The sequence below is a fragment of the Lactuca serriola genome, chromosome 4 (genome assembly GCF_051521515.1).
Source record: "Lactuca serriola cultivar US96UC23 chromosome 4, Lser_US96UC23_V15, whole genome shotgun sequence".
Lineage (NCBI taxonomy): Eukaryota > Viridiplantae > Streptophyta > Magnoliopsida > Asterales > Asteraceae > Lactuca > Lactuca serriola.
This window is the reverse complement of record NC_136411.1, coordinates 62,366,243-62,391,186: the sequence shown is the minus strand read 5'-3', so window position 1 is coordinate 62,391,186 and position 24,944 is coordinate 62,366,243. Positions and strand designations below refer to the sequence as shown.

Genomic DNA, 24,944 nt, shown 5'->3' with positions numbered 1-24,944 from the left:
TACCAGTCAGGCTGAAGACTCTGTGAGCGTACCGGATAGACTGTAGGCCGATGGGGCGTTCCAGTTATACTGAAGGCTCTGAATGCATGTTGTTTGTTATTATGTTTATGTGGTGGTACTTTGGGGGACTCATTAAGCTTTATACTTACAATTTCAGTTTATTGTTTCAGGTTATTCAGATGGTTGTGGCAAGACAAAGGTATGGCCGTACACATCTTTGGTTTTACAACTGATTGGATATTGAGAGACGTTGATTTTAAATCATATTTTGAAAACAATGGTTTTATAAATAATTTTTATCAGTAAATAGGTTGTTTTGAAAAATTTAAATTTCTTGAAATTTTTGGAATGTTTCAAATTCATTTTTACAAATCGCTCAATAGTTGATCATTTTAGATCATTCGTTCGTACTGAACGCTCATTTTTGCGAATATCCTAATTTTAAACTGTTTTGCAATAAATATTAAACTAAAATGATGATAAGATTATTTTGCAATGAATTGGGCAATTAGCGAGAAATCAATTCAATCTATCCGTACTCCAAGCTGGGCTTATAAGAATCATTTACGAGTTTCGAGTTTCGACGAGGTTTTCAAAATGTAGCCCATTCGTAATAAGCCTTACCTTACTTTACCTAGGTCGAATTTGCTGCTGGGCTAAATAATTTTGTATTGAGATTTCAGAATTCAGAGCACCCAAAGAAACTGTTCCTGTTTTCATTGTTCATTGCTCTGCCAATCCTCTTAGTCGACACTCGACTCGACAGAATCGAGACTGTAATTTGCGGTTATCTCCATCACCTCTGTTGCCGGAAAAGTTGTTATTCTCAGGTTAGATGAATCGTCGTCTTACCTTTTTCTGTCACTCCATACTTATAAACACTTCAAAACCCACACGAAAATTAGTTTCCATAAACCCTAGAACAAATGGGTTCTCGTTATTTAGAGCATTTATGTACACTTCAACACAATACAACAACAACAACAACAACAATTATAGGAGAGTTAATACCAATACAGACCCAAATGATCCTTCCACCCTAATGAAAGAAGATGGCGTGTCAGTTTGTTCGGAATTATGGATTGAGAGTTTTAGAAACCCTAATCAAACAATCACTAATCTGACTAACTACTTAAGGAGATTTGAGCTATGGGTTCTAGCTTATCAAAAAGTTTGTGCCGACGAAATGGGTGCTTACATGCCTAGAAGTTCAGTACAAAGATCAGCACTCGAAGATCTTCTAGCACTCAGAAATGCTGTTCTTGATAACAGATTCAGATGGGGTGCTAGGTTAGAGTTTTTCATCAAATCCCCAAAAGATAAAACCGAATATGAATCATTATCCAAACGAAAAATTAGGGCTATTTTAACTACTACACAACCAAGCCCATTTCAAGATAGGGTTGTTCAAGAGGTCTTGTTCATGATCTTGGAGCCTGTTTTTGAAGCTCGATTTTCAGAAAAATCTTACGCATTTAGACCTGGAAGAACTGCACATACTGCATTGAGGGTTATTAGGAGGAGTTTTGCAGGGTATTTATGGTATATAAAGGGAGATTTGAGTACAATTTTAGATGGGTTAAAAGTTGGGATGGTGATAAGTGCTTTAATGAGGGATGTCAGAGATAAAATGGTGATTGATTTGATAAAATCCGCCATGACTACACCAGTAATCACAAGCCCACCTGTAGAAAAGAAAAAAACAAAAAGAAAGTATCAAAAAAAGAAAGTCTTAGCAGAAGACGAACCCAAACCCGACCCATATTGGTTAGAATCTTTTTTCGGGTTTGCCCCTGAAGAAGCTGAAAAGGTTCCAACTTGGGGGCATTGTGGTATTTTAAGCCCACTTTTAGCTAACATTTGTTTAGACGAATTAGATCGATGGATGGAGGGAAAAATTCAAGAATTTTATCGCCCTTCAAAAAGTGATGTCATATGGAATAGCCCTGAAGGTGAAGTTGACCAAGGTAACACATCATGGCCCGAATTTGTCCCCACTAGTGGGCCCGATAAGACCCGAAAAATCGATTACATTCGTTTTGGTGGCCATTTCTTGATAGGAGTTAGGGGCCCACGAGCCGATGCAGCCATTTTAAGAAAACAATTAATCGAATTCTGTGATCAGAAATACATGTTAAAGCTCGATAACGAAAGTCTCCCGATTGAACATATAACAAAAGGGATAATGTTTCTTGATCATGTTTTATGTAGAAGAGTTGTATACCCCACTTTAAGATACACTGCAACAGGTGGAAAAATCATAAGTGAAAAAGGAGTTGGGACTTTGTTATCAGTCACAGCAAGTTTAAAACAATGTATTAAACAGTTCAGAAAATTAGGGTTTTTAAAAGGGGACAGAGATCCGGACCCACAACCATGTTTTAGAATGTTTCATGCTACACAAGCGCATACAAATGCACAAATGAATAAACTTTTGTCTACAATGGTGGAATGGTATAGATTTGCTGATAATCGAAAAAAGATTGTGAATTTTTGTTCTTATATAATTCGAGGGTCTCTTGCGAAACTTTATGCAGCAAAATATAAGCTTCGTTCACGTGCAAAAGTTTATAAAATTGGTGATAGGACACTTAGGCGTCCATTAAAGGAGAAAAAAGGGCAATCACCGGAATATAATAATTTATTAAGAATGGGGCTTGCTGAAAGTATTGAAGGGTTGCAGTATACGCGAATGTCTTTGGTGCCTGAAACTGATTATAGTCCTTTTCCTGTTGGATGGAAACCTGATCATGAAAAGGCGTTGATTGAATATATAAAGTTGGATGATCCGAAAACTTTGGAACAAAATCGTACGAGTTTGATAGAAGAAGGGCTTATTTCGCCACAAGATTATATTTCTATGCTTGTTTGGAATTATAAGCGAAGTGCTGGTATTAACTCGGAGTTGTTGGTGGGGTCGGGTGTTGAGAAAAGAGTAGAAGAAGATGAGGAAGAAAATGAAGAGAGTGAAGAACAGTTGCATGTTAGGAATATGTGAGAGAGAGGTAATTCATTATTCATGTAATGTGAATTTTTCTATAGATTTAATAATTAATATTGACATGGACTTGTGCTTTTGGTTATTGTTAATTTGTTATGTTTAATTGTAACATGATGTTGTAAGGTATGTGATTTACTTGGAGAAAAAGATTGCTATAAGGGGAAAGAAGTGGGGACTAATGTATTCAGTCTTCATGAGTTGGTAATTCACACAAATGACTATTTTGCCCCTCTATCTTATTCATCATCTTCATGAAAATTACGCATATAATGAATGATATTGGTCAGACATACTAATTGCAGTATTTTGATTACAGAAGATGATGATGTTAAACTTAAACCATTGGTTTCGTGGGGCATGATGGTTTTATTGCAATGGTTTTGTGGGGCCCGTGTATTGTTGACTTTAGAAAGTCAACAAGGCTGAGAGTGCCTTGACCCTGATGATGCAAATGAGCCTATGCTTGAAGTGGGAGGTGGTGTTGGTCTGGAAGTGATCATGAATCCTCAGCATGGGGATTATGTAACAGTTTTTAGAATGTTTTGAAGATTGGGTAAACAAAGCTTTCGGCATCTGTATCAGGAAAATGAATTAAATTGTTTATATTAGTTTTGATTTCTAAACCCTAGAAAGACTAGAAGTCAATCATTTGGTCCCTAACTTTAGAGAAAAAAAAAAAAAAAAAACTCGGACAGTCTCTATATTATATTTTTGTTACGTCTTTGCTCATCGGAGAGTCCATATGGTATATTTCTATTTCCCAAACATGAAAAAGACTTTTGCCTTCAATAATTTCTTTTTGATTAATTAATCTGTTGTTTATTGTTTATGATTTATTAAAGTTAAAAAATTATAATGGGGCAATATTGCTTATCGTTAAGCATATGAAAATAGTGAAATCAATGTCTTTCCTTCCCCTTCTTTTGTATCGGTCCACCATCTTCGGCCACTAGAAAATGCCCCGACCTAACCTACCAGAAAAAAAAAAAGAACGAACCTGAAATCCAGAAAAAAAACATCAAGTCTGATAAAAACATACGAATGATGTTCAAATCCAAGGAAAAAAACACAAAGCTAGAATCCAATGAGGATGAGGGTCAAATGAACTTGAAATCATTCATGAAATTCCTATAGTCGAACCGGAAAAAACGAATAATAAACAAACATGAAAGCATTCCTTAGTTTGAATAGCTAGGGTAAAATCCCTAAAACGAACCTGAAATCATTCTAGAAATTCCCAAAAAAAATATAAATAAATAAATAAAATAAAAAATGAAACAAAAATCCCAAACAAATCTATATTCATTCAAGACTTTGAATTGTCAGGGTGAAATTTCCAAAATGAACAAGAAAAACACAAAATTTGGAATCCAAAGAGTTGGTGGTCGTCGACGACGGCTAAGAGATGGTTGCCGATTTGAGGTGGTGATCGTTCAATGTGAAGCAGTGGTCCGATGAGCTGGGAGAAGAAGAGACAAATTGGTGAGCCAAAAGGGGGTGGTCGATTTACGATTTCGTCTATTGAAGAAGAAAGATAAAGAGAAATATGGGTGATAGCGGGTAGGGATGTGTGATGAGTAGTGTTTTAAGTGGACCCATTTTAATTTTAATAAGTTATAAATAATCAATTAATTAATAAATTCTTAAGGATAAAATAGTATTTTTACATCTAACTGTGACCAAAATCACAAAAAAAATATGTCTTAGAACTTTACGAGCTAAATTAGAAACCAAACACACGTACTAACCCCAAACTCTAATATTTACAATTGAAATGTTTGTTGATACTTGATACACAACACAAAATGTAATTTTCATCAATTAGTACGACTAGTATTTGCATAGAAATAAAATAAACATTATTATTCACATTCTCGCTCATTTAAGATGAAATGGTTATGTTACTACTTATTATGTATATGATTTTGTAGTGTAACTAAGCATTCTTGATCAATGATATGAAAAGTTTATTATTCTATTTTAATTGTAATACTAATATAGGGTGAGTTAAAAATTGGTGTGGTTCACCAAAAAGTGTTTTTTTAGTGTGACTAGGTATGAGACCTGTATATTATACGGATTGATTTAAAAAATGATTAAACTTAAAGTATAAAAAAGAAATATTTTTTAATATACAACTTTAAAATAAAAAAGAAAGAAACGTATTTAATATCATATATATGATATTTAATACTTTACATATATAACTATATGACTTTAATTAAAAATTAAAACAAACCAAAAATTGACAAGTGGATAATATTTATTTCAAAATTACCATAAAATGACAAGTATCAAAACTCATGAGAGATTGACAAGTGGCAAAAAAACCTTCATTTATTAAGGAGGGTTTTTTTTTTTCTTTCGTTACATGCTTATTTCAAAATTGAAAATATTATACAAATTTGGTCTTTAAAAATCTGAATGCATTTGAATAAAAGAAAATTCAAATGAAATTAGAAGAGTAAAATAGTCTTTTCAAATGCATTTAAATTTTCGAAGGGCTAAAATATTTTTAATTTTAGACTAAACATAAGACAAATAATTAAACTTATGTTTTGATAAAACATCGTACACCAATTTTACAATCTACTTTCTAAAATCTTCTTTTATAATAAATAAAGATAATTTTACTATATGTCAATTTTTAATGAGTTTTGACTTATCATTTTTTTATATTTTTTAAATAAATAATATCTATATGTTAATTTATGATTTTTTTCAAATTTTAAAATTAAAAAGTCTTATAATAATTATACTTACATATATATAAAGTGTGAAATGTAATAAATATTATATTAAATTGTAATTAAAAATTTTCTTTCGTTTATTATTTCAGAACACTCTAGAACCCTACCGATCAAAACCATACAATTAACGCACCTCGTTCTCTTTCACTTAAAACCCTCAACACTCGCTCTTTCTCTTTCTAGAAAGCCGGAGCTTAATCTTATCCATGGCGTCCTCCAGTCTCCTTACACTAGCTAAACCCTTTTCTTCTTTCTCTGCAGACCTTCATTCTCCTTCCGTCTCTACGAAAACCACATCTTTAGGTATTCTCAATTTCCTTAATTCCTCTCTTATTAGCTTCATTTTTTTCATTTTTTTTTTGAATTTTATCGTGCAATTTTAACAGGTCTACGAAGAAATTCCTTCAAGGTTAATGCAATTGCAACCAAATACGAGCCTACAAAGGTAATTATCTGTGATTATTAGTACGATTTCTTCATCCTTTTAAATTTTTTAACCTAACATGCGATTTCATGTAATTGAGTAACTTCTGAATGTTTTAGTTTCAATAAATAATCTACATTTTAACTTACTTATCAATTTCAACTTTATAATGCACCTAATCTGTGATGTAATAAATTACTATAATGTTGTTCTACAAGGCGATGTGCTGATTATCCATTGTGTTATACTTTATTCGTGTTCATAGGTTAAGCCACAAGCTGATAGAGTGCTAATTCGTCTGGAGGAACTACCTGAGGTACCTTATTGTGTCTTTATGTTCAAATTCATATCTATGTACTTCTATTTGTCCCTTTAGTAATGTTTCTTAGGAATGAATCTTATATCATCTGAGTTTATCTTTCAATTCATGTGTTTCTTTGTTAAAGTATTCCCATAATCTCTGAATTCATGCTTTACCTTTATCTTATGATCAGAAATCGGCTGGTGGAGTTTTGTTGCCTAAATCAGCTGTCAAGTTTGAACGTTATCTTATGGGAGAGGTGAGTAGTAATAACTTCCATCTTCTTATTCAAGAAAGCATGCTTATTGCTTAACGATTGTTTTCACTTTTTTATTTTTGTCATAATGACATTTATATCTCTATAATCGTTGAATAATCTCTTCCCCTGTTCCAGATTCTTGCAGTTGGTTCTGAGGTAGCAGACTTGGAGCCAGGGAAAAAGGTACATTTCATATTACAGATAAGCAATGTAGTTTGTGTTGTTGGTCAATGTTCATTGTTTGACTTTATGCTTTACATTGTTTGTAGGTTCTTTTCTCTGACATAAACGCATATGAGGTAATAATCATATATATTGCATTTTGAACCATTTTGTAATCTTCTTTCATGCAAGAAAATTTGTAATTATGATTTAATGATTTTGACAGGTGGATCTTGGAGCAGTGGGAAGACACTGTTTCTGCAAAGAGGCTGACTTGTTGGCTGTGGTTGAGTAGTAGTAGACAAACACCATTTTATTTTGATGAGATTTTTATCATAATTGAATAATTTGATTGTTGTTTATGAATTGATACAGTTTTGTCATCACAAGCATAACAAATTATGTTTATGATGTTATGATTTAAGTTCATTAGTTGTTCTAAAATGAAAAAGAAACTCAGATCTAAATGATATTTTCTAAAATAGAAATGACATTACGCCTTTAAAATCCGCAATGTTTATTACAACATACGTTTAGACTTAGAAGCACAACAGGAACAGATTTTGGAAATAACAAGTTAGATATATTTTTTTCCTGTAATAATGTTTAAAAAGAATAAAATTATTACCAAGATACAATGTATTTGTAACTTTATATTAATGAAAATCCAATAACTGATTATTAGTGATCATGTAGCAATAACACACTAAATTGCCAAATTGGCATGGGATTAGGTGAAAGGCTACCGCTAGATTTATTTGATTATGATTGGAATATATAGTGGGGAAGGGTAATAGATCAAGAGGATTATCAGATGTACACGAAAAAAAGTTTATCTTACATCAAGTATAGCTGCTGTCACACCAAGATCATGTATGATTAGACTATGATGAGTCGGGAGGATGAAGATAAAGCAAGAATCTGCCTACAATACAAAACTAATGGTGTAAAAAGTTATACATTTATTTTTTCTTTTTTATAATTTTCTTATTTTATTGTATGTAAGTGATAGATTTCCTTGTGTAGCGTGTTAGTTGGGTAATCATGGTGTTTCCAACCTTGTACTCGTTTGGTAAGACAAGCAATGGTGTTTCCCATCATTTTTCATGGTGTACATATAAGGTTTGTTTGGTGCGGGTGTAAACGAAGGGCATGTTATGTCCATGTGGAGCTCGTTATAACGAGTGAACACGAGCCCTTTTTAGGTTATGCTGATGTGGAGTTATGAGATGTGATAAGTCGGGATGAGAATTTGGCTTGGAAAGCTGAACTGAACATTGAATTAGGTTCGAATAGGCAATTCGATCCGGGTTTTGAGTATTTATATTATGCTTATTCGGTTATCGAATTATTCGGTTCTGGTTACCCAAATAAGAGCTTATTCAGTTTTAAATACATGATCCGAAATTGAAAAGACATTTAATTTTATTCCTGATTACTTTCCCTCGTTAGTCGCTAGTAACCCTTATCTGATCAAAGTCGAACTCGAAGCCACGCCCTGAATTCCTCGTCCCCCTTCTCCAATCGACAAAAATCGAAATCACCTTCTGTCCTCGTCATTCAGAACAGAAAGAAAACCCTATGCCCGTCCTTGTCATTTCAAAATCGACCAATCTTCTCAACCATTGTCAAACTTGAAATTACTTCTGTCTATCATTTCTCTTGTTTTAGATTTTCAAAAATCGACTATTCCTATTGTCTCTAAGGATTCACGAATTCATACTTTGTCTAGTCATGGGAAGTTGGGCTCCAACTCAAGAAACTCAAATAACCATTTAATTCCCATTATGTTGATCAACTATATAAGCATATTGTTATTCTACTATATCAAATTTAATGTGTTATGTTAAAATTGTTAATCTATAAATGTGTTATGTTAATGTGCCACTTAAATGTGTTGTGCCCTAGATTGATGATCAAAATGTGTCTGTTGATAACACTCTATTTGAAAACAAACCTGGAACAAGTCAAACAACAAACAAGAAGAAAATGAAGTATGCCAAAAGGGCGGCTTACTGGGGCGATTATGATGTAGTTCATATTGACAAAGTTAAACGTAGCAAATGCAAAAGGTGTGTCACGTTGCTTAAAATCAAATCCGGCGAGAACAATACTTTTAGCACGATTAGACATACAGAAAGATGTAAAATGAACCCAACAAATTTAGAAAAAAAATTAGAAAACCAAACCTCTTTAAATTTCAAAAAAAAAAAAATGAAAACGAAGAGAATAATATTAGGAATTGGAAACATGATGAGAAAAGAATAAAAAAAACTTTGCTAAACTTATTTGTAGTTGGAAAATTATCGTTCAAGTTTGTAGAGAATCAATCATTTATTGAGTATACTAATGCATTGAACAGGAAAATAATTTTGTCATGTAGAACCACAATTTCAAATAGAGTCTGTAACACCTAGTTTTAGTGATGTTCTAATTTCGGGACATCGGGTCGGAATTTGATCAATTGAAGGGCTTGGGTTACATAGGAATAGAGTTTAGACCCTTTCAGATTTTGATAATGTTGGATTAAGTGATTAAAACCCTCGATATGAATCGAAATCTATCTCTCTACCTCCTCATATCTGCTTAGAGATCTGAAGATGAAACGAGATTTGTTCGTGTATGTGTCTCTTAGTTTGAAGGCAAGATATCGATTTATTTCCCCTGAATATTGTTCAAATCTTCGATGGTGGTGGTGATATTCTATTTTTTTGAAAATCGTAACTATGAAGATGAGTTTTGATTTTTGAAGTGGGTGTTCATGGATTTCTGATTTCTGAAGTGGTGTTCATGGATTGTATTTTTTTTCCCTTTTTTTTTTTTTGAAAAGAAACGAAGTGGTGGCGCGCAAGAGAGAGAGAGAGAGAGAGAGAGAAAGAGAGAGAGAGAGAGAGAGAGAAAGAGAGAGAGAGAGAGAGAGAGATTTTTAATTATAAAAGTATTTAAATAAATAAAAAAACTGAAAAAACAAAATTCAAGGGTAAAATCATCAATTCAAAAAAAAAAAAAATGGACTAAAGTGACAAAAAAATGGAAAATTTTGCACCATTGGTGTTAAACTAAACTTGTTTGATGCAAATTCTTACAATTTTATCTAATTTTTTAAGAGAGTGTAAAAGAACACAATGAGTAAAAATTAAATGCCAAATATAATTGATTTTTTAGACCTAAATTATTATAAACATTTATCCACAAAGGAATCCCATTTGCACGGTTCAAACATTTTCGATATACAGCTTCCATAACTAAATTAGCTTTCCGTTCTGCCCTAAACATTGCATATGACGAAATAGTTACACTTTTATCCTTTTACGATAACCTTTGCGTATACATATTGAAGTAGGCATTTACAAAATAATATGCACAAAATGATTAATATAATTAACTACCCAAACTTTTACTTTTCTTTAGGTTAAATAGGGTAAAGCATATCCTATTTTGTTCCTATAATAGTAACATATTTTTTTATGTATAGTTTTCTTGATAGTAACAATATGTAACCCTCACCTTCTAAGTTATTATTGGTAAAACTTGTAATTAAGTTGATATTATGGGTAAACGAATGTAAATATTTTTTATTTTAAATAAATAACAAAGTATATTGTTCAAGTTTCAGGTTACATACGGTTAAAAAAAATCGAGTACATTTTCTATATATTGTGGATGCATAATTACATATGTATTGCTTTTCTAGCTTCTTGATAGTTTTTAATAACATCTTTATTAAAAAAAAATACATATGCATTGCTCTATATTATATGTAAAAACAAAATACATTACGTATATTAGTAGCAAGAATAATTTGTTGCTTGTAATTTTCCCTTTTTACATCAAGCAAAAACTATACCAATTAATTTGAGAGAGAAGATCAAACTCAGATAATAAATAATGATGTCGTAGATGAGTAATCGTTGTGTCACGCGTCTTGTAAATCTTGAGCCATAATCTGAGGGACGTAAGTAACCTGCCCACAATTGTCTTTTATGGTTAATTTCACATGCATTGTTTGAATGTACACAAAAAAAAAAAAAATTTACTCAAATAATAATTTGTATGTCCTTTTGAGTTAAATCTGTAGATACATGCAGATCGTATGTGTAAAAGTTACAAAGTCCAACTATATAACATGACACATTATAATTATGGATTAATCTTCGATAAAAAAAAAGTTTAGACAAATGCACACACAACTCAAAACCCTTCTTCATCTCTACTTAAGCAATTCCACTTCTTCGAAAAAAGGGAAACATTTGTCGTAAGAATGATTTCTCCTTCTTCCCTTCTGTCTTTCTTCATCTTTTTACCCCTCTTTCTTTCAATCAATGCAAAAACCCTAATCCATGACACTTGTGAAATTTGCTCTCAACAAGATCCATTTGTGAACTACAGATTCTGCACCACCTCTCTCCAAGCAGCCTCTGGGAGCCGTCATGCTGACATCATAGAGCTTGGAAAGATCTCGATCAAACTAGCATATGATAACATGACTGACACTCAGTCTTACATAAAAAAGTTGCTGAAAAATGATATCGAGAAGATCAGTTCTTATATGAAGTTGCGTTTGGATGACTGTCATGATCTTTACAAAGACTCTATCTCTGATATTAAAGATGCCACGAAATATTATAATAATAAGCGTTACTATGAGGCAAGTTTACATATGAGCTCGGTTATGGATGCTACTACCACTTGTGAAGATGGATTCAAGGAGAAACGTATGGGTTTGTCGCCATTGACAAAAAGAAATAACGCTACTTTTGAATTGGCTGCAATTGGGCTTTCGATTGTACGTATACTTCAAAGTGATGCAAACTAATCTTAAAGAAAAATAGAATCCATAGAATGATGGATTAAATTCTGTAAACTCTGCTCTTTGATTATTATTATTATTATTATTATTATTATTATTATTATTATTATTATTATTATTATTATTATGGAAAATGACACATATAGCCTACGAATTGTTTAGGATCGACCATTTTAGTCACTTAATCGTGGCGTTACGAGGGAACCATGGGCAACATGTCCTTTTAATCCCCTTTACTTGGGGCCCCTCTCTCTCATCACCAGAAAAAACCCAACAACAACCAAAGTTGTTGCCTTCTTCGGCCCATCCTCCCGTCTTCCTTCTATTTTGATGGCAAACTGATCCAATCACCACCAAACCACCGCCATGGCCAGTTGAAGCAAGCCTCACAATTTTCCCTCCAGTTGATGGCAAACTGTTCACCGGAGAAGAAGAACCGGCGAGAATCACCATTTTCCCTCCTGTCTTCATCTCTTTTCGACCTTCAATCAACTTCCAATCTTTTTTCCTTACTCCTCCATCAATCTTAGCAAACCCTTTTTCTTTTCTGTTCAGAACTCATTCAAAAATCTCCAAGAACAGTCAACACCTGCCATGGTGGCTGGTGACATGAACAGTTCCGACGGGATGGTCCTGGTGATGGGTTCGGTCCTAAACAAATATATATAGTTCCTTATTCCGTTGTTTTTCTGTTTTGGAGGTGTTTAGGTCGAAATTAAGAAGAGTATTTCTACGGGGTCTCTATTGAAGAAGTGGAAGCTCCGCTACTCCGGTATATGCTCCGGCGAAACAACAGTGAAGGGAAGGATCATGTGGTGGTGTTAACTCCAAAGCAAAAAAGGAATTCCGGTGAGGTTTCCAAAGTCGCCGGCGGGTTGAAGGCTCAAACTCCTGTTCATGAGCTATTTTACGTGTGAAAAAGAGCACAAAATGAAGTCGAAAAGAGGAAATCGTTTCTTGTGTTTTAAATCGTCTTCATCGGAATCCCCAAATTCGTGACATCGAGCTGCCTGTTCTTCGAGGATGACTTTAGTGGCTGCTATGGATGTTAAAGTATCAGAAGTGTAAAAGTTGAAGCTTGGACTGGATCCAAAACCTTCGATATCCCCCTGTTGATCCATTTTGATGAATAATCGAGTAATCTTTTGGTGAACCAGAAGAATCTAAAATCGTCTTCATCGGAAAATGACAATTATTCAATTGTGAGAGAGACACATAGACGTTGTGGGACTTTTTAATTTGTTTAATTTATTAAAATATAGAAATAAGTGAGCTGGGTAACTGGGTTACCCCTTTGTTTTCTCAAAAATGACATATTGGACCCAACAAAATAAAATTTGTTCCTTTAAAAAGCCACTTAAAAAATCGAGTAAATTACACGAATGGTCCCTATGGTTTGGGGTAATTTGCGCTTGGTCCCTAACTTATTTCTTTAACTCGGAAGGTCCCTATTGTTTGTTTTTGTTACGTGCTTGGTCCCTATCTTACCTAAAAAGACTATTATTTAAATAAATTAAAAAATCAATGACAAAATAGTCTTTTAGGTAAGACAGGGACCAAACGCGTAACAAAAACAAACAATAGGGACCTTCCGAGTTAAAAAAATAAGTTAGGGACCAAACGCGCAAATTACCTTAAACCATTGGGACCATTCGTGTAATTTACTCTAAAAAATCAAGCTAGTAAAAGAGTAAACCATATAAACTTCGCAAACCATATAAACTTCGCGCATATTACTTTAAACCATAGGGACCATTCGTGTAATTTACTCTAAAAAATAAAGCCAGTAAAAGAGTAAACCATATAAACTTCATAGGGATTATTTGTCATTTATTATTATTATTATTATTATAGACACAATCTTCAATATTGCTATTTTATTTCAAGCATTGGTTTGCGAGCTTCTTTTTTGGCGGTTATAGAGTAAGCTCACTTACAAACCGGCAATCGGTTATCGGTTAGCTAGAAGCTATAGCAAATACAATCGGAAAAACATCATATCATAGCTAGAACCCAAGTATCAGTTTTGATAAGAACATTAAACTCTTCATTCATAGGCTGAAGTCAGTTAGGGTCCTTTAAAAACATATGGTGGCCTTAAAGGCTTTAAAGGAAGGCTTTAAAGGACCAAAACTGGGCAGCTTTTAAGGCAAATTTTTATAGCTGCAACTGGCTCGTAAATAGCAGCTACTTGTCAACATTTTGGGCTCCTTTTAGAACTTAAGGTCACCATATCCTCCAATTTGGGAATTATTTGGTTTGGAACCAAAAACCCGATAATTAAATCGAACTGAAATCGATTTCAGACTAAACCATATTCAAAATCGATTTTTGGTTTGGTTCGAGACCAAACTAATTAAAAATATATTTCAAATTTTATATATTAAATAAAAATGTTAAATAATCAAATATAAAATAAAAGACATTTTAGCTCTTTTAGCAATTTGGTTTCCTCAGTTTCCAAATCGAACCAACCCAAATTGGAATTCGGTTTCCGGTTTGGTCTAGAGGGATTTGAATTTTGTTTGGAGAAACAAAAAAAATCAAACTGAAGAAACCGATTCAAGGAAACTGACAAACCCATAAACCTAACCGATTTTCTCCCCTAATTGTAGATGCAAAAATTCTCTTTGGATTATATACGAGTATTTCTGGTTCATTTGTTATCCAAATGCATCCGGTTATCATCCATTGCTCTACCTGTTCATCTTTTCTTTTCCTCCCCCGTTATTTACTTCTTTTAATCTCGTTTTTCAATTGTCATGCCTACATTACGTCAAAACATCGACAAACACAAAAACGCACTGAATCTACCAAAGTATGTGTGAATCCCATAATATCGTGAAATGCATAAATTACATGATAAATACATAAAAAATGCGATAGAAAACGTGACCAAAAAAATCAAAAAATACACACTAAAATAGAGAAGGTAGGCGACTCAATAAAGTGAAAATATAATTTTCTTTAACTATTGATGTAAAAATTATCATTAAATTAATCTAATTTTAATATATATATATATATATATATATATATATATATATATATATATATATATATATATATATATATATATATATATATTAAAGATTAAAATTAAAAAAAAAAGTGTAGAGAAAGAAGGCTATCAAGTGAAAGGGAAAGCATTGCATTGACCCCACATTGAGGGAAGAAGAAAAAAGGGATGAAGATTATAAAACTCGAAGCTTACAAGCTTGAAACTTGAAAGGATTAATGGAGATCTGTTCTAAGACCGTTTTCATCATGTTTGAGATCAAAGTTTACACTCCACACCACCTAACTTGTATTTATCGTAGTTTTAGTCCCCACTGAAACTCATGTTAATTCAAATTACACTAAATGGCTAGTGACACTAAAATCACCAAAAACATGAAACAGCTACTAGTTAGAAGAAACCACTTACAGATGAATAACCATAACAAAAACAAAAACAAAAACAAAAACATCCAAAATATTTTTTAACACCAAAATGTATTCAAAGATTAAAAGTTTCATAATAACATGTTCAATCAACCCTTCCCTACTTAATCTCAAGTGCAAAGGAAGGAATATAAAGATTGCTAAATCATGTTCACGAAAGTATGATGGTGATGATGAAGTCTAAAATGCTTCCAATTATTTTCCTCCCACTTCAACTTATACAGAAAAAACAAACATCACAAAAACAAGATGGGCCAAAAACAGAAGATCTAGATTTTAGGGTTTTAGCTAGCCATGGGGTGGTTATATACATACTCAATTGCAAGTGCACAAGAATCAATCTTATCAGCTTCTTTGTCTGGGATCTCCAATTTGAATTCCTCTTCAATCGCCATTATCAACTCCACATTATCCAAGCTGTCCAACCCCAAATCCTTCTGGAAATGAACTTCAGGGGTCACCTGCACATTATTACAGATCACAACCTTGTAATCCATTCCTTCAAATAACCATTTCTAGAGGTATCCAAATTGGAACTCGGAAAAAATATTTACTATATTCAGCTCAATAATTAACCTAACAACAGGTTTGTATTTTGTAGCCGAATCTAGCGGATTCATTTCAATATTCAACATAGTCATATTTCTGTATTAGATTTACAAAATGAACAATTGCACCATCGTTTTTGAATCCCAACGATGCCACATTTGACTGAATATGTAAGAACGTATCGATGATCCAAAGCAATCATTTCCACAATCATACAAAATTAAAATTAGGTCAAAGTAAAATTAAACATAAAATAATCAGCTCAGCAATTGAGATTTATGCCTAAAAGTTAAATTAGAATCAAATTGAGTAAAATCACAGTGACAATACCTTAGAAGGATCGACTTTAGGGAAACTCTTGACGATGTCAAGGATTCTATCAATGACTTGACTCTTTTCGAGATGATCGTCGTGAGATGACATTGAGCGAACGGAAGTGTTCCCGTGGATCCATAAAGGACTCAGCAGCTTCGATCCGTTAGCCACCACCGGGATTCGTACATGACCTAAGATTGCTGCTCTCAAAGCCGACGCCATTCTCGCACCTTCTTCTCTGTCCTCTCTCTGTGCCTGTGAAAATGTTGGATTTAAACTTTAAAGCATCCCTGATAGCGAAGAAGCCCATTGGGTTTATTCTGCAATCCAAAGCCCAATTTTATCATACTTGTACTTTGTGTAATAAATGTTGTACATTTGTTTAAACGACTTAATTCGTTAGAAACGGAATATGAATCAAATTTTGTAAATTTAGAAAGGATGAGTCACCCAAAAATAATACAGTTTTCACTTTTTCTTCCCACTTCCATTACAAACGTTTGCTTCTTCTTTCTTATCGCTCTCTGTCTCTCAAACTTCTTCGATCTTTCAACCATGGCAGGTTTTACTCTCTCTGTATTTCGATTGTATATGTTATCACATTTTATGAATCTCGATTCTATATCAAACGATGAATCTTCTACATTATACTGTAATTCATATTTGTTTGGATTCAAATCCACAATCAACAAACTGAATAAGGATTATTGCCCTTGTGTATGATTGTTAGCAGAAACAATGAACGTTGTATTCTTCTTTCACTCTTCTAGAACTAATGGATCTCTAGGAATTTGTTTTCTTTCACACCTATTGGATTTGACGTGGGGTGTTAAAAAAAATTCCCTTTGTCATGTGTTTTGTCATCCAGATCGATTTAGGGAATTAATTTTACGCGGGAATTTCAATTTCATTATAATTGGAAGTGGATTGAAGTTAAATTTGTTTCCTCAATCAAAGATCATGTCGGTATCAAGTTATTGATTTCATAATTTGAAAAGCTAAAGTTTAACTTTGACGAGTCAAATAGGCTATTTTACATGTCTCAAATTATTATGGATTGTGTATCTGTTCAATTGTAGCAAATCAATAACAGATTCAACATCAAGTTAGCATTTGATCTGTACTAGCTTGAAATCAAAACTCCAAACGAAGTTCTTCATCTGGAACAGATGCAATAATATATGATTTTTTTCATATGTGCAATCTGTTCTAGTTTCTAAGTTTGTGATTTTTTATTGAAACAGATAACGAAGATCCTAAGGCAGCGAAAGATGAACGCAAATCAATCCTTCCACCAATCACCGAGATCAGCCGGTGGCAATGGTGGTGTTTGGTGTTCCTTAACATATCTTTCCTCCTAATCGGTCAAGGTACCGCCATTCTCCTCCTAAGATTTTACTATGAACACGGTGGACGCAGTAAATGGACTGCAACACTTGCTCAAAACGCCGGATTCCCAATCCTTTTCATACCCTTCATTCTTTTTCCCAAAATGAAAGAACCCTCGGTTAATTCCCCTCTCATCGTAGTCTTATCAGTCTACTTTGGCCTCGGACTCCTAATCGCCGGTGATCATTTACTGTATTCCGTCGGATTAGAATACTTATCGGCCTCAACTTACTCGCTAATCTGCGCGACTAAATTAGCTTTCAGCGCTGTTTTCTCGATTCTCATAAACTCCCAGAAATTCACAGTCTTGATCATGAATTCAATCGTTGTTCTTTTGTTATCCGCTTGTCTTGTTGGCGTCAGCGACTATTCGCCTAGCCCTCCTGACGTAACTCAGACTAAATACACTCTCGGTTTCATCTCCACCATTGCCGCTTCAGCTCTATACGCGCTTTTACTTTCTGTCACTCAACTCTCGTTCCAAAAATTCATCAAAAAGGAAACTTTCGCAGTCGTTCTTGAGCTCCAGATTCATACGTCAATCGTTGCTTCTTGTGTTTCGCTCGTCGGTCTGTTTGCTAGCGGCGAATGGCGGTTGTTGCGCAGCGAAATCGCGAGTTTTCATGAAGGGAGTTTGAGTTACGCCATGACGTTGATTTGGACTGCTGTTGCTTGGCAGATTTGTTCAGTTGGTGTCGTTGGTTTGATTTTCATCGTGTCATCGTTGTTTTCGAATGTGATTAGTACTCTTTCATTGTCTCTTTCGCCTTTGGCTGCTGCCATTGTTTATGATTATACCATGAATGGCGCTAAAACCATTGCTGTTCTTTTGGGGATTTGGGGTTTTTTTACTTATGTTTATCAGCATTGCCTTGATGAGTTCGAGTTCAAGGTGAAGAAGAAACCTGTTATTCGTAAATGCAGTCAATGTGCTTGTTGATTTTTGTTTTCATGTTTAGATTTTTACTGAAAATTTTGAGATTACGTTTATATTTTAGGTTTGTTGTCAGTTGGGTTATATGATTATAGAAACACATTGTGTATAGGGTTTATTTATGATTCATTCTTTTATCCGAATAAGTTGTAAAAAGACTTATCTGATGTATTTGAGTACACAAATTCCTTTATTTCTTCATTATTACAAATGTAAAATCAGTCGTTTAATATTTTATGAATAATATATCAATTTTTAGCTTCATATAAGCACATAAAACTGTACAATTTACTTCAAGACAGAATTGCAACTAATCCTTGCATCCATTTAAATTTCAAATAAAAAGAATGTATATAGATAAACAGCATCAAAATATCATCACATTTGACCAAGTATTCTGGTGGTCAACGCCTCACGCCGCTAGAGGCTCCTCCATAACTGTATTTTTTCATCCAAGAATCACCGGAAAACATAAATTTGTTAGATTTTAATCAGAGTTATAAACATAAACATCAAATGCAAGAGAGGGAGAGAAGGACCTTTTGTTTTTGCAGGTTGAGATTTATCAGCAACAATCTCAGGTGCTTTTGTTGGAACATCAGGTAGATCCAACTCATCTTCATCTTTTGTAGAAGATGACTCAGCAACAGGAGCTTCTGGCAAATCTAGAATTGTCATCTATAATCACAAGTGAAAAAATTGTAGTTAATCGAGGGCATTTAAGACATTTGACAAATAGATACAAGTTCAACTAAATAAATAGATTGAAACCTATACCTGAGCTTCCAAGTTATCAAACTCTGCTAAAATATCCTCTTCATCCTCAGCTGACAACTTCTCTCCCAAAATCGCATTAATTTCCTAACCACAATCCCAAGTGTCAAAAAGTTGTTTATAGAATATCATTTTTTTTTAATTTATAAAAGAAGGAATGAAAAACTCACATCTTGGTATGCTTTCGCTTCAGCTGTATCATCCATGAGTTTTTGAACATCATCTAAATTAATTTCACCTTGGATTGCTTTCATTGCGTTATTTCCTGCTTTTAAACTCTCAAAAACTGCCTTTTGCTTGCTTGCTAGTTCAATATCTGCCAACTAAAAATGGAAATTTTAAATAATGTGAATGTTTATGGGAATAAAAAAAGAAAAAAAAGAAAAAAAAAAAGAGTTGAGTACTTACTTGTTGTTCAACATTAATAAGCCATGTATCAACTTGTTTGAGTAAATCTTCTTGTACTTTCTTCTTCCTTAAGGCTAACAAAGCTCTTTCTTTCTTCTTTTCACGGAGTAAATCTTTTGCTGCTTGTTTTTCAGCTTCAATCACTTTCTCAAGCTATATAAGAATTAGCATCCGAAATGCCAGTTTAATACTAAGATAAGACTATTTTACCCTTGTCTAGACTCTAGAGTAAATCAAATAGTCGCTACTGATTAAAATAATTCAGTTGGAAACATTTCTTCAAGATACCCAACAAGTTAAACATGGTGGCTGCTTAGTTAAGGAATCATCATATTCAATAGATTAATAATGAGATCAAACATAATTGCAAAAGAAAGATAAATCAAACACCAAGAATCAACAGATTCTTGATATTTAAAACTAGGTTTAAATATCAAAAATCAAAAGTGAATTTAAACTGTGACTGAAGTAAACTTGCAACGTTTGACTAATGATCTATACCTAAAATACCCCTCAATAACACAAAATTGAGAACTTGAACAGCATAATCATTCTCACTAATATCTTTTAATGATAGATAAAGGGGAAAGAAGTACACTTTGGAAAACTGTATTAATGTTGGTTCATCTTCTTTCATATACATCAATCAGAAAATTCTCATTTCTCATGTTGGTTAAACTCTTGTCATACATAAGCTTCATCAATAAATATCATGCAAGCTAAATTTATAAACTATCATAGATCCCATAATTAAATCTCCTCTTATTGTACAAAAATATCAACTAAATGGAACAATAGAAACAGCTTTTCCATATTATCCACTACCATTAGCTTTCTTCTCTATTCATCATTGAACACTATAAGTCTCTAACAAAAAAACTGATAACTTAATAATCCCCTTTCAGCTATCTATCCACTTAGGGCTATGCTTCAAACACATATGCTCCAAAACAAACTATTAAGAACAAGACACATGAACATATATTAAAGTTCATGGAACTGAATTCCCTGATCAATGTGAATGTGGGGGATTGAACCCTTGATCGAAGTTTTCTATCACATATCCTATTCTAAAGAATCGTTTACACTAAAATTGATTTGAATGAACCGAAATTAAAATACCTGTTGCTGATATTGGGCAAGCTTACGCCTCTGGGTTTTCAGAGAAAGAATTGCTCGATCAACTTCAGTGATCTTCGGTTTCTTTACAAATACATTCCCCATGAGACGTAACTCGACCAGAATCTCAAACCTTAAATAAGAAAAACGGTTGCTTGGCGATATTTTAGGGATTTGGATCTCTATCTAGGATACACCGATAAGCTGTCGCTCTATGGGTCAGAGTATCAGTATCGGTGATGTAACCTGCACCGAATATATACAAAGCGATAGATTTCGAGATTAGGGTTTTCCGATTAGCGATTGATGGTGTTTGATTTAAAACAGATGAAATTCTGGATACAGAAGCCAAGATTTTGGGTTTTTAGAATCACTTACGAAGAAACTAAGGATTTTGAACGTAAAATGGATTTTTGCTAAGGATTTGAACTGAAACTTGCTTCCATGAAATTTATGGATCCGAAGTTCTTCAAGAAGTTATCAACATAGACCCTTTCCTTCGATTACCAGACAGACATCAGCGGTGTAAGGCAAAGGGCTTTTTTTTTAGAGTTAACTTCACAGAGCACAGTGTTTTTTAATAACGGGACTGAATATTTTTTTTTCTTTTCTTTTCTATTAATATTGATGAAAATGACTATAAAAAAATAAAAGATTTAATGGAATAATGATGTTTTTTTGTATATTTGAAAAATAATATATTTATTCTGAATGAGAATGGCTCATTCCATATCTGAAAAATAATAATAATGGTAAACAGAATCGTTTGAGTCAGCCAATGCGGTAGGTTATAGAAGACTACCGATATTTTTAGTGTATTGGTGCTTGAACCATAGACTTTATGTGTGAAATTTCACAGTTCATTATAGATTCAATATGCAACATTTAGATTCTAGACTATACTACCAATATCTCATTTATCTCGTCGGGAATATTTAAAAGTGTTATACTCAGTGACTATAAGTATCAAATTAACACACAAAATCACTAGTTATGAAGAGACGGATATAAATGGATGAACTAAAAAGAAAAGGCATACCCTGCAAATTTAATTTTATCTTTAGGTCATTGTGTCCAGACTTTCCTCCCAATCAGAGGATCAAAACAATATTCACCAGACCCTATTTAAGAGTTTCACCCCTACCATTGAAACTTGTTGAAGCATACTACATAAAGTTCATTAAAAGACCACATAAAAGTATGATTTTGTTAAAGCAAATAAGTTCTTGATTTCTTTAAAAGTTAAAACCAACAATTTCATCAACTTATTGATAAAGATGGTTTATGTTTCTTATAGAAGCAAAATCAATAGGACAATCAAGCAAGCAAAAGCAGTAGGTTGAATGTAACATCCCGAATTCCCAGGTATTATTTATTATTGTATTTTTGGTGATTTGTGAGGAGACTCGGCGAGTTGGAGCCCAAACTCGCCGAGTATGATCGCGGTTATGGGTGCGGGTTCGCGTCTGGACTCGGCGAGTCCAAAAGTGGACTCGGCGAGTCAACCCTAATTCCCCGGGTTTGGAGCCTATTTAAGGGCACTTATAGCCTCCCATTGCGGCTACCAGTCCCTTGAGAGAACCCTAAGAGAGCTAAATCGCTTTGAGAGAGAAGAAGTCACTTTTGGATCTTTGTATCCTTTGTTTAGCAAGAAGAGGGTGACAAGAGCAAGGAGGAGGTGAGATTCAAGCAGATCCAGAGTCCAGAGGCTTCATTTTGAGGTAATAGTTCGAACCTCCTTCAGATTTAGGGTTGATCTTTAGAGTTAGGGTTTCCTAACCCCCTTTGGAGAGTGATTATGTGAAGCAAATGGTCCCTCTTCGAGTTTGTGCCTTGGATTTGGACTCAAAGAGGTCCAGAGACCTTAACCCTTGGAGCTTTTTGGGTTAGTATGGAGTTATTGGACTTAGGTTGTCATTTTTGGGACCAAATCCCCTTTTGATGCCTTGTTGTGGTTATACAAGCATCAAGTTTCGAACTTTACGTGACATTCATGCTTGGGAAGGCCAGATCTATGGTTTGGGGAAACAGATTTGACCTCAGGAGGTCAATAGAGTTTGTGCATGGCATGAACTCGCCGAGTTGTTCTTGAGACTCGGCGAGTAGGATTTGGGTTTCACGTAAACTGTTCAGCGAGTAGACTCGCCGGGTTGGGGGATTACGCAGTGAGTCAGGGAGAGTCAAAAGGGGGCTGAGTCAAGCCGGAACTCGCCGAGTTGTTCTTGAGACTCGGCGAGTTGAGTCGTGGTGGCCTCGCGATTCATGCCAGGTGGAACTCGTTGAGTTAGGGAAGTACTCGACGTGTCAAGAGGGGATCCGAGGGAGTCAATGAACACGTATAGACTCGCCGAGTCGCTCTAGTGCACTCGCCGAGTCCGGTCAAAGTTGACCGTTGACCATTTACCAGAGTTGACCAGTGTTGACTTGATAGGGTTAGTCAACCTTAGTTGCGAAAGTGTTAATTAGAGATATATTGTGTTATAGGAGGACTATAGCTCGGGAGATCGAGCGCTAGTGATTTCAGGGATTTGCGAGTTATCGAGATACGCGAGGTGAGTCTTCTCACTATAATTTACCTTGAGTAGGTAATTAGAGTTATGTGATACAGTGTTGTATGCTATATATGTGTTATGTGTTGCACTGCATTATTCTATGTGATTTATGTTGTGCATGCTACAGAGTTAGAACCGGAAGGTTCACAGAGATAGAGCCTGAGGGTTCATAGAGTTGGGTGCACGGACCCAAAGAGTTATAGCCTCGAGTGGCTAATATGTGTTATATATATGGTATTTTGGGGAACTCACTAAGCTTTGTGCTTACAGTGTTTGGTGTTATTTGTTTCAGGTACTAGTGATGACCGTGGGAAGGCGTCGGCTTGATTAGTACACACACGGGATTTTTATGTTATGAGATCTTGGGATTTTTATATGTCATGGATTGAGTTTCAAACATTGATGTTTTTAGGAATATTAAATGAATTATGTTTTTATAAAATGCGAATTTTTTTTTTGAAATTTACGGTGTTACATTGAAACACATTCACTTTCCTCCATTCCATGTATATGACAAAAAAAGTAATTATACTTATAAAACTAAATGAAGTTATTTGTACATGATGAGCAAATATATATATCTTATACTCCTGATCAAATCATTAGAGTTGATGGTAGAAATAAGCTTTTTGCATCATCATATGTCACTTTCAATTGGTGGGCTAGTGCTAAATTAATGATCTTTACATACAAGCTCAATAGTGTGACAAGTGCTAAATTAGTGAACTTTAAATATAATTTCATTGAACCGTTGGTGGACAAGTGCTAAATTAGTGAACTTTACATACAAGATCAATAGTGTGACATCCAAATGATTAGATTGGTAGGAAATTATGCTTCTGTGTAGTAGATTTGCTGAGAATAACATGTTTTGTTGTGGCTAATTAGGCAAATTAATAGGAAGTTATGTTTCAGTGCATCAAATTTGACAAAAGAACAATTATTTTGGAGAAAATTGGTATAAATTTATGTTTAATTGCAGTAAATTGGGTGAGAATAAATTGAATTCATAGCTAGAAAAGACGATTTGATACTAATTTTCAAGCTAATCAGAGTAGGTATGAACATTTTGTCTGAATCATCATTTTCCTTGGAAACAATGAGTTACACTTCGACAAACTACCAACAGCACCACTGCAACATAAAAAAATATATATCTCGGATGACTTTGAGGAGTAGCAAGGGCTACCCCTAGCTCTTAACTGGTTCCGCCAGTGGTTATAATATGTTTAATATTCAATCATCAACTTCTACGTTTCTAGAACTTAATCAGTTAGGGAAAAAATGTATCATTTAAAAGTGTTTTACTCACATCTAACACTAGACTTTATAAATACACAAACACTCATCTAACAATGTTATTAGATCAGCTACATAACACTCACCAACGATATTATCCATAATTACCACTTTTATTATCACATAAGTACCCACTTAATTCTTTATAAATTCAAAAGATTCTCCACCTACCATCTTATTCAACATCTATTTAAAGTTGTTGATCAAGTCATAACATAATTCACACCAAAGCCACATCGAGTCATTTATTATCATGATTGACTGAGAAACGTAACTTTCTTTTTCACTCCCAAAATGTCTTATGGTCAATGGAAATTCCTTCCCAAACCTAGTTGTGCTTCAACCTCCATCAATAAGCCCAACATTTGGAAAATGCTTGATTCTAAGAAAGTTGTTGTACTTGCTAGAAAAGCAAAATATGAATAGATAAAAGCGGATTCTAACAAGTCAATAA

At 34.0% G+C, this 24,944-nt stretch overlaps 5 protein-coding genes and 1 pseudogene across 6 annotated transcripts; 4 read left to right on the top strand and 2 right to left on the bottom strand.

Moving 5' to 3' along the window:
* Positions 1 to 653: 653 nt before the first annotated feature.
* On the top strand, positions 654 to 3,624 carry LOC145101704 (Intron maturase, type II family protein). Of its 2 annotated transcripts, none has more exons than XM_079038976.1 (3): positions 654 to 3,005; positions 3,125 to 3,202; positions 3,321 to 3,624. In XM_079038976.1, the coding sequence occupies exon 1, from the start codon at positions 836 to 838 to the stop codon at positions 2,996 to 2,998; it is 2,163 nt and encodes a 720-aa protein (XP_078895102.1). In that variant the 5' UTR covers positions 654 to 835; the 3' UTR covers positions 2,999 to 3,005; positions 3,125 to 3,202; positions 3,321 to 3,624. The 2 variants fall into 2 exon arrangements, with proteins under 2 accessions (XP_078895102.1, XP_078895101.1); XM_079038975.1 differs by having other exon boundaries at positions 3,318 to 3,624.
* A 2,249-nt stretch (positions 3,625 to 5,873) lies between these two features.
* On the top strand, positions 5,874 to 7,326 carry LOC145101703 (10 kDa chaperonin 1, chloroplastic-like). Its single transcript, XM_079038974.1, has 7 exons — positions 5,874 to 6,054; positions 6,138 to 6,196; positions 6,441 to 6,491; positions 6,670 to 6,735; positions 6,871 to 6,918; positions 7,005 to 7,034; positions 7,124 to 7,326. Exons 1-7 carry the CDS (start codon positions 5,958 to 5,960, stop codon positions 7,190 to 7,192), a joined length of 420 nt encoding a protein of 139 aa, XP_078895100.1. The 5' UTR covers positions 5,874 to 5,957; the 3' UTR covers positions 7,193 to 7,326.
* Positions 7,327 to 11,073: 3,747 nt separating this feature from the next.
* LOC145100146 (putative invertase inhibitor pseudogene) lies at positions 11,074 to 11,810 on the top strand (annotated as a pseudogene).
* A 3,373-nt stretch (positions 11,811 to 15,183) lies between these two features.
* MTACP-1 (mitochondrial acyl carrier protein 1) lies at positions 15,184 to 16,286 on the bottom strand. Its single transcript, XM_079038973.1, has 2 exons — positions 16,031 to 16,286; positions 15,184 to 15,612 (listed from the first exon to the last, which is right to left on the bottom strand). Exons 1-2 carry the CDS (start codon positions 16,235 to 16,237, stop codon positions 15,436 to 15,438), a joined length of 384 nt encoding a protein of 127 aa, XP_078895099.1. The 5' UTR covers positions 16,238 to 16,286; the 3' UTR covers positions 15,184 to 15,435.
* A 200-nt stretch (positions 16,287 to 16,486) lies between these two features.
* Positions 16,487 to 18,512, top strand: LOC145101700 (putative purine permease 11). The gene is made up of 2 exons (XM_079038971.1): positions 16,487 to 16,577; positions 17,260 to 18,512. The coding sequence occupies exons 1-2, from the start codon at positions 16,571 to 16,573 to the stop codon at positions 18,342 to 18,344; spliced, it is 1,092 nt and encodes a 363-aa protein (XP_078895097.1). The 5' UTR covers positions 16,487 to 16,570; the 3' UTR covers positions 18,345 to 18,512.
* Positions 18,513 to 18,560: 48 nt separating this feature from the next.
* On the bottom strand, positions 18,561 to 21,197 carry LOC145101701 (vacuolar protein sorting-associated protein 20 homolog 1-like). Its single transcript, XM_079038972.1, has 7 exons — positions 21,018 to 21,197; positions 20,643 to 20,885; positions 19,521 to 19,673; positions 19,283 to 19,435; positions 19,116 to 19,199; positions 18,878 to 19,016; positions 18,561 to 18,776 (listed from the first exon to the last, which is right to left on the bottom strand). Exons 2-7 carry the CDS (start codon positions 20,742 to 20,744, stop codon positions 18,751 to 18,753), a joined length of 657 nt encoding a protein of 218 aa, XP_078895098.1. The 5' UTR covers positions 20,745 to 20,885; positions 21,018 to 21,197; the 3' UTR covers positions 18,561 to 18,750.
* Positions 21,198 to 24,944: the final 3,747 nt, after the last annotated feature.